This window comes from Gordionus sp. m RMFG-2023, chromosome 1 (assembly GCF_954871325.1).
Source record: "Gordionus sp. m RMFG-2023 chromosome 1, tfGorSpeb1-WG-v2, whole genome shotgun sequence".
Lineage (NCBI taxonomy): Eukaryota > Metazoa > Nematomorpha > Gordioida > Chordodea > Parachordodidae > Gordionus > Gordionus sp. m RMFG-2023.
In genome coordinates this window covers 24,333,109-24,344,639 of record NC_088775.1, presented here as the reverse complement: position 1 = coordinate 24,344,639, position 11,531 = coordinate 24,333,109, and the positions used below count along the sequence as shown (strand labels likewise).

Below are 11,531 nucleotides of genomic sequence, written 5' to 3'. Positions count from 1 at the left end.
TGAAAAAAATATATATAAGAATTAATATAAATTAAGGTACTTTAAAAGTTAAATTGTTCTATTGCCAGGGTAAATATACTCTGTGTATTCTGGAATATGATTCCGGCATAAGAAGTTTTTAAGGATATGCGAAACCACTATGATATATATGCTAAAAATAAATCCTTCAGGTGTTATTTTTTAAAAATCTTTCATCTAATCAAAAACATACTTTTTTAAAAAATGTAAGATTTATAGGAATTAAATGGCATTCATTTTTTTTTAAAGTAGTCATTGATTTTATGTATTTCGATATTTTATAAAGGTATAAATATTATATTTTTTTATATAATTGACTAATGGGCTGGTATATGTAATAAGCCATCTGTTCTTATTTACGAAGTCGAAGTAATTATAGATTGCAATGCGTAAAACGTGTCAAAAATCAATTCACCATTTTTTTTCAAGTAATTTCGTAATTATTTTAACAATTTTTTTTTATATACTCGTTACTTTTTAGCTTCTATTATCTGTCCTTAACATCAAAAATAATTACGTTTAGTAAATAAGAGGGTGAGCGTAATGACAACCCAGTAATAAGTTTATTATAGCTATATATTATTATTAATTAAGTATTTATAAATCCAAAAATTAAATCCTAATATCATTTTTAATATTAATTGATAATTACAAAATTATTTTTATGATGTAAAATATGATATTTTTATGTAAGAAAAAGTTCACTTTTGTTTAAACAGTGTCAAGTGTCAACTGAATCAAAGATTGAATTGTCCAAAAATTATTATTTTCTATAATATATTATATATAACTTATTATAATAATATAAAACATTAGATTATATGTAAAAGAACACAGAAATATTTTAAAAATATATATTAAATTATTATAATTTTCTTAAAATGAATAATATTTCTTTTTTTGTCATTCTAGAATTCGCTCCTTCTATTCTAATATTTCCTCCCGTCCTTTTTTTAGCCCTTTGGAAATAAAAAAAATTTTTTTTAAATGTAAACATATGTGAGTGGATTTTTGTTACCTGTGTATTTTGGCAATAAACATTATAAAACTACACTATAATATAATGCATTACACAAATTATAACTATATTTATAAACAATACATACCAAAAAAGATGAATAAAGGAAAAAATGAAAAAAATACAGAAAACATATCTTTGTTAATTTTTAGCACTTGACACATTAGCACGACAATTATGAATAAAAATTCCCAAAATTTATATTTTCTTCTTCTTTTAAGTATACTCCATTTAGCAACTAAGAATTTATTTTAATTTATAGAACTATATCACTAAAAAATATGATTTTAATCAAAAATGATTCATTCCTTATCTATAAAAATTGAAAAATTAAAATCCTAAATCAAAAAAAAATATTTATATAAAATCGCATTTTCTCACGTCTTAAAATTATTTAAGTTATTTAAAAGGTAAAAAAAAAAATTTTGGAAATATTTTACAAAAGAAAATCTTATATTACACAAACAAAATTGAAATTAGAATTTGAGATTAGTTTGCAAAATATGAATAAATGCCATTTGCTCCATTTACGGATTTGGAATTCTTGTTAAATTTTCTTTCATCTTTTTTAAAAATTTAACAAAATTTCCTAATTTATAAAGAAATATTAATTTTATAAATGTATTTATCTACAAAATTTCTATATCTCTGACACTGTGAAGTCTAGCTTTCTCTTGTTCCAGAGCCAGTTCCATGAACCTGTCAGGTCTCTGACCGTAAATCTTATGGTTATTATAATAAGCATCATCATTATTATGGTGGAAGGGAGCGGCAGTACTATTACAAATTTTAGGGCTATTGTTGGCTAGATGATTATCTAGCAATTTTTCTCGTAATAATTCTACGTTATTATTATGGTCAGTCTTAAGCTGGCAGGGGGTGTGTAGGTGAGATGAGTGATTCAACAGATTTTGTTTGAAATAGACATCGTAAGAGCCTTTATTGGTGCCGAGGGGATTGTAAAATTTGGGGCTGAGGTACTTGTTATTGGAATCTGCGAATTTGGATTTATCTAGAGCGCGATCGTCGTCCAAAGCCTGGGCAGTGCTGGATGAGTAATTCAATTCGATGGCGGCACGGGTGAAAAGGTAAAGAGATCGGAAGAGAGTGAAAACCAGATAGAGTATCCAATAAATGTTGTCGCTCTTGGCCAAAAAGTGAGAAAATCGGGAAGAAGATTTTGCGGTATTTAAGGTAGATGAAGCTGATAGTAAGGCATATTGGACTAAGGTGATGATTATGAGTAAGATTGTAGCTATGTCTGAAAAATTGAGTTCTCCGTAATTCATTGTGTTTTTATTATCGCTATAACAGCTATTTCTCATGGGCAGAGTGGGTTGTTTTTTGTTAAGAGGATCGTGGCTAGTGAAATTGTCATCAGTACTTCCGCTATTGCTGGTGCTTGTCTCGCCGCTGTTTTTGGCATCGATTCGCTGCGATTTTTCGGAATTGATCAATCGATCATAATTATTTTCAACGTTATGGTCTTCTTCATTATTTTGAGTATAAGAATTGGTCGAAGACGACGTGTTACTGTTAAATTCGTTGATGTTATTGCCAGTTAGTTTGGGATAAAGTAGGCTGCCATTGTGAGGAGGGGACGAATAGAATTCGTCCGCCGTTTTATCATGGGAAGTACCGTTTCTCTTATTATTACGATGCGATTTCCCTCTCTCGTAGCACTTTAGAGGGTTATGTTTATTGACCGCCACATTCGAACGACAGGAAGGTAATTTAAAGCACCATAAGTTGCCGGTTTTAAGGCAAATGACAGATAAGCTGAGTATCAGGGCCAGAGAAACTGTGCACAGAGTTAGAGGCAGTAAGAAAGATAGACCGAAGAATGGATTGATAAGGGGTACACTGGAGCAGGCTTGGCAAAGATCGCCATTCCCTTGTAATAAGGAGGATCGGGAATAAAATTCAGCTAATTCGCTATTATTATGACGCGGAGCATATAGAGGCGAAACGTCCAATACGGTCAAGAAAAGGTATCGTTTCACGTTTGAATAATTGGACGATCCGTTGTTGCCATCTCTCAAAATATGCGAGAAATCGGGAGTCAAAAATGTATTAGAGCTGGAAATAACTATGGTGGAGTAAAAGAGAGCCGTGGTGAGGAAAGCTAAGATCCAAACCGAGCATTGGAATACGAGGTAACGCAACCAGGGGAGCTTGGAACTAACCGCCCCGTTCCAAAAATCGTAGGACATGTGACGGCGAGCTAGGGCTGGTCCCTCGTTCCTATCCAAAATATAATTTTTATTATTTTCTTGAAATTTTGCACCGGAATAATGATCACTAGTACCATCTCTATAGTCCTGTAATGCGCCAAAAAAGCGGTTTAAGCAAAAAGCCACGAGCCAGAACAGGTTAGAGAATAGGCAAAATATGATGAAGGGTTGAATAAACTTAAGTGAAAATTCGGAACCCAATTTAAGGGTTTCTGTGATGACCATAGGGATATGCTTAGCGTAGGTTTTGTTAAGTGCCACTAACGACGAATTATCTAAGGAATGCGAATACATATGTTGGTTAGGACTGAATAAACATCTCGGATAATAGTGGTCGACTGAAGATTTGAAACCAGAATCTAAGGATGGCGACAAATCGTGGTAATAATAGAACATGGCTAGGACTAGGAGCGCATTTAACAAGGCGCACTCAAGAGAGTGGATAGACATTAGTAAACGATTAGTATCAGAAGGACTTTGAATCTCCAAGGCTATTCCCAATTTTTTTATTCTTCCCTCGTTTATTATATCATTACCCATTTTTCTCCTTTTCTTTCCGCTATCATTTACAGCCAGAATATTGATGTTTGAAGGTATACATTCGTCGTTCCATTTTTTATTAGTGCAACGATATACAAGACTCAAAATGACGGTACTAACGCAAATTGCGGAGGATATTAAAAGGGCTAAGTAACTTACTATTCTTTTTCGTTTGCAGACAAAATCCCTGGCAGGACCGTTCAGGCCGTAGTCTCCTCCCTTCTTTTCGTAAAAAGGATCGTCGTGCCGGAATTTGGATATGAGCGTCTCAGTGCACACAAAGAGCGGGGAAGAATTCACGTTGTCACTATAGTAATCGTTCTTTTTCCCCGCCGCTAAACGTTGCCCGTTCTTTAGGTCGGAAGGGCTTAGAGAGAGCAAAGAGAGTAAATGCTTATTTTCCCCGCCGTTATATCGGGGATTTCTGGTGCCTTGAACCAGGTAGTAGTATTCTCCGGGATTCACTAAGGCCGAATAGTCTAAGTATATCTTGTAAGACGGAGGTAATCGCGAGGCTTTAAGTCTAATTGAGTGAGGTCCCTGTTTTCCTGTGTCTAAACTTTCGTAATTGTCCGAACCCCACACCGTAAATCTAGAACCGTCGGGATCTAGCGAGGCGATAATTTTAGTCAGAGAATTCCTATCGCTCCGATAACTAAAGCTTAAAGCGGAATTTATCTCGTTAGGATTCATGCAGGGGATAACATCTCCAAGCGAATTGATTATATTGTCGATATCTTTTAGCACGTATTTATTGTTCTCGTTCAAATTGAGCGTCGTGAATATAAAATTATTGGGATCCAACAAAGAATTTTCACTGCTAAGAGTAGACAATGTGTAGCTGGCTAACCTCGCAATTTCTTCGGCACTCATTTGAACACAAGATGGATGCGAAGAAGATTCGTCGTAAGCTGTTCCTTTGGCGCAATAGTGTAGTTTAATGCACAGAGATTTGAAAGGATCCCAGATATTTCCCGGTAAACATTTTCTCAGAGGATCAGCCAAATTACCATCCGACATGAGTTTCCATGAAAAAGTTAGCGTGGGGGGTAAACTGAGCCCGTACTTGGAGTAGAGGTGATCGTTGTTGAATTTATATTTCTTACTATTCGAAGGATCGGGCGATGAGAATACGTCGTAACAGCTCAGTTCCGAAAGCGCTTTAACCTGACCACCGTTGCATAGAGCGCAATGGGTATTCTTGTAAACGTAGGCGGGGGACCATACTCTAGCGGTGTAAGCACGGCATTTTGCCCTCAGGCTCTCCTTAGTCTCGTTGCTAGTCCATGAATATCCGGAGGTGATAGAAATGACCGAAGTATCATTTGCGATTTGATAACAATCGTCGATTACTTTTGGCACACATTTTCTCAGGCCTATCGCATTATTTTCAAAGCCATCGGTGCCTTTGTCTAAGGAAGTATCTCTGAGTATGAACGATTTCCTCGAATTTGTAATAATGGTCATGGAAGGGTGGGAAAATTTCCACCAACATGTACTACCACCATCATCTCCCGTATTTCTGTTGGAGACGTTTTTTTCACCCCTTATTACTTGACCTTTGGAGTCAAAAAATTCATGGGGAAATCGCCAAACTAGGAACTTTTGATGGGAATCGTATTGAAAGGTGTAAGGAACAAGGCTAGAGTACGAAGGGTTCAATGGGTTAAGATAATGGGCCAGAAATGATTCCGTCGTTAGAGAAGATAATTTGTTATTTGCAGGGAAAGCAGGTGAAAAATCGCAATTTATAGTAGAGGCCCAGGGAACGAGCGAGGGCAAAATAGAAGGATCATTATTGCATAACGCACAGAATATGTTTCGGTAAGTAAAATTAGTGCGAGAGTCAGTGTAAGGGATAAAGGTTAGGGGGTCTTTGAAATCCGTAGCGTGGCATTTCACTTTCAGATTATGGTTGTTCAGTAATGCGGAAGAACACTCATCCACCATGTAAATATCGTACAACCCCGACACGTGTTTGCAAGAGAATTTAGGATATTCTTCTTTTTGATCAATTTTTGCATTGTCGGGAGCATCGATGGAATAAAAATCGGCACAGCAGTCACCGTAGATAACGCAATCCGCGTCGCATTCGCAGTTCTTGAGCCTTTTATGGGAGGCACTTTGTTTGCGGAGGTTCAAGTTTGACTCCTCGTTCAGTATATCGGGTCGCTCACAGGAATCCATAGGAAAACAAGGTTTACCAGAATTCTTGACCAAGGAATAGCTCAGGTTGAAACTGTTAATAGCTTTTTTGGTTCGAGCCGGCTGAGAATTCAGTGACAGAGATATGATTCGATTTTCGTTCTCACCAAAATTATCGAATAATCTTCGGTTATTAGTGTCGAATGAGTTGAAGGAATCGAAATTGAGGTTTTTATCGTGAACGGAAAAACCATTCAAATTGTGTCGTACGTAATTCTTCAAGGGGTCGGATTTGACAGGGGACCACGTATATACGGATAATAATGAATAGTAGAGCAATAAGAATATTATATGTTGTTTTGTTTTGTACAGGGTGGTAAAGTTAAAGGTGACGGACAAAAAATAATGTCGCCAAAAATTCTGTTTGAATAGATTAGCTGCGTAAAATGTGGCAGCCATAAAAAGGATAGTGAATTTAGCCAAGAAGAAGCTAACTTCGATTAAGTGTTTGTGGACTATCGGTAGGATGTGCGAATATAGTCCATGAGACTCGCTTTTCACAACCATAGATTTTTTTAACCTCGTATAGTAAGAGATGATATAATAATAATCTAAGGGAAAAAATAATTGACTAGAGGAGTCGGCGGCGTTATCGGTGGTAACAGGCACCCCGTATGTTTCTTCTTTATTTCCGAACGCTGATTTCAGTCTTTGGCACTTCATTTTGGTAACGGATAGAGGAAACATGGAATATATATTAGAAAAACTTCAATTTTTATTTAACATATGTTAATCCAAAAAATTTTATTAATTTTGAGAGTTCTTTCGCGCACCATGACAAAAATTGGTTATGAATAATTGAATGGAAATATTCGTCGTCAAATACTAATTTTCCTGTATTTTTTCATGTTAATCTATGTAATTTTTATTGGAAAAATTTTTATTATATATTATTTAATCAAGGTTATATTGTTAAAAAAAATTTATAATATAATTTATTATTAGCATTTGACAAAAATTATTCAAATAAATTTTAGTGTATTTAATATTGATAAAGTAATATTGGGACAATAAAAGCGTGGGGGGGGGGGGGGGGTAATTAATATATATATTTTTTTTAAATTCAATTTTTTATTTTTTGGGTTGATATGAAAAATTATCAAAAGGTAGTTATAAATATAACCATATAAATTAGTTTTAATTATATGGGTTATATCTTTTCATCTCCCCGTAATCTTTATAATATCTTCCTTTTTTTTGATAACGATTTTTTTTTATTTAAAGGATATGCACTAACAGTAAGTGATATAATCCTTTTTATTCTATTCGTTAAGTTAGCTCAATCATTCCATCAATTCATTCATCCATTTCATCCTTTAAATTGTTTTTCTTTTATTCTTTTTAATTTCATCTTTTTTTTTTATCTTACTCTTTACAAAACGAAAATAAAAATAAATATTTTTTTATATGTTAAAAATAAAAAAATTAAATATTTTCAATAAAAACTCCTTTTATTAAATGCGAAAATGATTGAAAATGGAGTAAAATAAAATATGGAATATATATGAAAAAGGGGGAAAAAAATTAACCGTTAATTATATTTATAAATTCAGGTAGAAATTTAACCCTCCTCTTTTTTTTATTATGTTAGAAAAGAAAATGCTGTAATTAGATTAGAGGGATATAATAAAATTAGGCTTAGATTAAAGACTTCGATTTTTGTTATAAATAGATAATTATTTAGAACCCTGTAAAACAGATCTAACCGACCCGAGTTCGGTCGGACTCAAATAAATTTGGTCAGATTGAATCTCTATTAAAAATGTTTAATTTAGGGCCGGGGTAGAACTTTGATAAAAAAATTAAATTACTTTATTTTTCTTTTCATGAATATAGCATTAAAATCTTTAATTTCCCTATCAGGGCTTATTATTTTTTTCCCATGTTTCAAATAGAGTATTTTTTAAAAAATAAAACTAAGAACTATGAAAAAATAATAATATTCGGATTAAATTTGCTGGATAAAGTTTTTTAAATTTATCCCTGGATCGGGCGGGTTTGAGGCTCTATAAGGTAATTCAACGTAATACTATTTATGCCAAGGTTAGATTTAACTCTCTGCAATGGTATGGCTATAAAAAAAATTAACAATGGGAAAAATATTTTTTGAAACATCGGGCAGACGGGCGGGTGAGCTAAACAATAATATTTAGATGGGCAGGCTGGCTATGGGTTCCCTAAATAACAACCTTATGCTTGAAACTGTATAAGTCTTCCACTTGAGTTGCTTCCTAATTCTTTATTTCCTTCTTCTTATTAGTATTTCATGATATTCAAAAATATAATAAAAATTTTAAAAAATATACCTATAATCCGATGTTCAATTAATAAGTATTAAATAATAAAATTTTCGCGAAAACTACAGAAAATAATGTGAATGCGAAATTTTTATTTGAAATAAAATGATAATTTCATCTAAGCATATTGGTTTGTAAGATATAATTTTAAATTTTTCTAAAACACTTAAGGCGTTTTAAACACCCTGCAGGACTAAATAATTAATTGGAAATAGTGATAAGATATCAACTTGAACCTCAATTTCATCGCTTAGGGGATTTCTAATCTAAAGATTACGCCACCAATTAGAAGCAAATTTGTTTGGGGTCCTGACATCCTGTTACTACGGAGTTGCATATACCTACGATGGGCGCCTCCCAAATGCTTTACTATAGATGCAACGGATGTTAGTTGGGGCTAGAGGTACTTATTAACATTAAAAATCTGTTATTTTTTTTATTTTTAAAACCTTAATCATATATATTATCATTTACAAATATAGTTGGGTAATAAATACAAATCGGCTATTCTCCAGGCGCGTACTGAAGAAAATCTGCCAAACATTAAAGCGCTTAAGAGTTAATTTATTTCTATTTTCATTAAAATTGTGCAATACTATCAACAAAAAAAATCGATGAAGGGTAATAGTTCCCAGCTAAAAACTAGGTATAACTATTAAAAAATAACAATTATTCAACTATTTAAGAAGTGTGTATTATTTTAATAATACCATAAGTTTAAATTTTTTACCTTGCTCAGGCCTTCCTAGTATACTAAGTGAATAAGGATCGTGATTCGGAAAACATCCATCGGATATATTGGTAAAAACGCTAAGCAATAAAATAGAATCCAAATTTAAGAACTTTCGCAGAAATCCAGAATTACTAGTAGCAAGTAGTAAAAACAATTTTAAAATTTGAATAACTGGATTATATAAAATGAAAATTTTATTATTTTTTTTTAAAAAAAACAGAAAAAAATGCGAGGTTAATTTTTTTAATTCATTTTATTCTTTTTTATTATTTTTACGCAAAAATTAAATTTATAAAAATTCCTTTTCATCTATTTTTATTTTATTTTATTTCATTTTAATTCTTATTTTATATTCTTTCTTTCCAATTTTTTTTTATTCATTTAATATTTATATTTCCTTCATTTATTTTTAAAAAAGTAAATAAACCCATAAAAATAAAAATTATATATCTAAAAAAATTTTTCTTTAAACTACACATGAGACAGGTAAATTTTATAGTAAAGGTGTGCGGTTCAAATCAAAACTGTAAAAAAATATAATAGAAGTCAAAGCCAAAATCATAAAAATGATTATGAAAATTGGCCCATCCTAAAAAATAAAATAATATCTTATTTTGGCTTGCAAGGTATATTCTAGCCAAAACTCATTATAAAATTTACTTTTTTAAAAAGATATTTTTTCCTTTTAATTAATTTCTTTTCATATTTTTTAATTTATTTTATTAAATATATTTGATTATCAAGGCGTGATTCATTCAAGGCATTTCAAAATTTACTGTTTTAAAAAATAACCCAGCAAAATATAAAAAGTCGACCTTTTCCGTTTACTATAAAATTTTCTTTCTTTCCCTCCTTCCTTATCTCTTCCTAAAATGACCTCCTCATCAGTTATATAATTAATTAAGAAATTGATCAAAAATAAAATTTGAAGATGTTTAAATTATGACTCATCCCGATTACCTTAAAATACTCATTTTAACATGATATTATTTTTGAATAATAATTTTAAGAAAAAAATTATATTTTCAAATCTTGGAGTGTCATTCTGGTGAATGTTTTTTTCTGAAATTATCAAATTAAAATATTGTCTTAATTAATCATCTTAAATTTCCCCCATAAAAAAAAATTGCTTTTTAGTAGACAATTAAATTTTGATAAAATAAAAAATATACTTACCTTTCAGTTTTTATAACTCTTAGTTAAAAAATAAACAATAGTGAGTTCAAAGTTATTTAAAAATATTTTTTACTTGCATAATTTGAGTGTCTAGCAATCTAAATTGACCAAATGAAGGGGGGGGGGGGAATTTGATTTGAACCTTTATCGGTCAATGCACTGATCAAATTTGGGAGGCTTTAGAATTCTTAATTTAATTTACAAATTTTATTTTCCACAAAATTTTAATTTTTGTTTTTATATAAAAAACCCCCAACAAAATTTATTTATTTATTTAATTTTAATGAACTTGTAAACAATTGAACATTATATATTTTTTAAAAAATTAATTTTAGAAGATTTTTTTGGGAAAAAATATTTAAAATAAGAGTTCAATTTAAACAGGTTTAATTAAATTTAAAGGGGTCACTTTAGCAAGATTATCTTGAAAAAAATATTATAAATTAATCTTTTTTAAGATAGATAATTATAATCTAATAAATCAAAAATATTTATATATAGTTAAAAAAATAAAATTTAAGTCAAGGATAAAGTAGTCTAAATCTGATCAATAAAAATTAACAATGCATTTGATTTTTAATTGAACTTAAATTATATTCATTTTTATTCTTCTTATGTTCAAGGATAAATAAAACATAGGGCTAAAATACCAAAAAAATTATTAAAATTATTGAGTAAAGGGTTAATATTCTTTTGAGCTAAAGAAGAGCATCTTTTTGTCCAACATTTATTTTATCCACTAACCCAATATTATTTTGGAAATTTCTTTCTGCCAAAATTGATCTTCACAATTTAATATTTGGGTGGCCATTCATTGTATAAACTTGTCTGTGGGTAAAAGAGAAAATATTTATCAATTTTTAAGGCAATTTTTGGAAAGATTTTCAAAAATTCATCAATCTTTATAACATTTTATCACCACATTTTAAAAAAATATTATTTTTTGTTTTAATTTTTTTTAAAAACAACATAAATAACCCTAAAAACATATGATTAGAATGTGTAAATAAAAACTATTTTGTCTGAAAAGAATAGCCACAAGATTTTTGATTTATTTTTTCTTCTAACAAAAATTTCGCCTCTAAATTCTAATAATTAATTAAAATAAAAATTTGGTTATTTTTTCTTGTCTTATGGCTCAATTCAATACGGTTAGTTGGACAATAAGTGTTATAAAAGAAAAGAAAACGGGATACAAAGAAATCAAAAATATATACTATAATTTAGTGTGGCTTTCTAATTCGATTGGCTGCCATTTATATTAAACAAAAGAAAGAAATTTTATACATAAAAAATGTTTAAAAAATTTT

The 11,531-nt window shown here is 30.6% G+C and overlaps 1 protein-coding gene across 1 annotated transcript; it reads right to left on the bottom strand.

Annotated features, from left to right (window-relative positions):
- Positions 1–883: 883 nt before the first annotated feature.
- LOC135923364 (uncharacterized) lies at positions 884–9,185 on the bottom strand. Its single transcript, XM_065458064.1, has 3 exons — positions 9,043–9,185; positions 1,670–6,869; positions 884–977 (listed from the first exon to the last, which is right to left on the bottom strand). The coding sequence occupies exons 2-3, from the start codon at positions 6,700–6,702 to the stop codon at positions 884–886; spliced, it is 5,127 nt and encodes a 1,708-aa protein (XP_065314136.1). The 5' UTR covers positions 6,703–6,869; positions 9,043–9,185.
- Between the last annotated feature and the right edge of the window lie 2,346 nt (positions 9,186–11,531).

What these genes read in the sequence shown, in the direction of transcription:
- LOC135923364 (XM_065458064.1), bottom strand. Translation starts at nt 6,702, where the DNA reads ATGTTTCCTCTATCCGTTACCAAAATGAAGTGCCAAAGACTGAAATCA. An exon ending in GTCAGAGATATAGAAATTTT is followed by an intron (nt 978 to 1,669) that starts GTAGATAAATAC and finishes TTATTTCCAAAG; the next exon opens with GGCTAAAAAAAGGACGGGAG.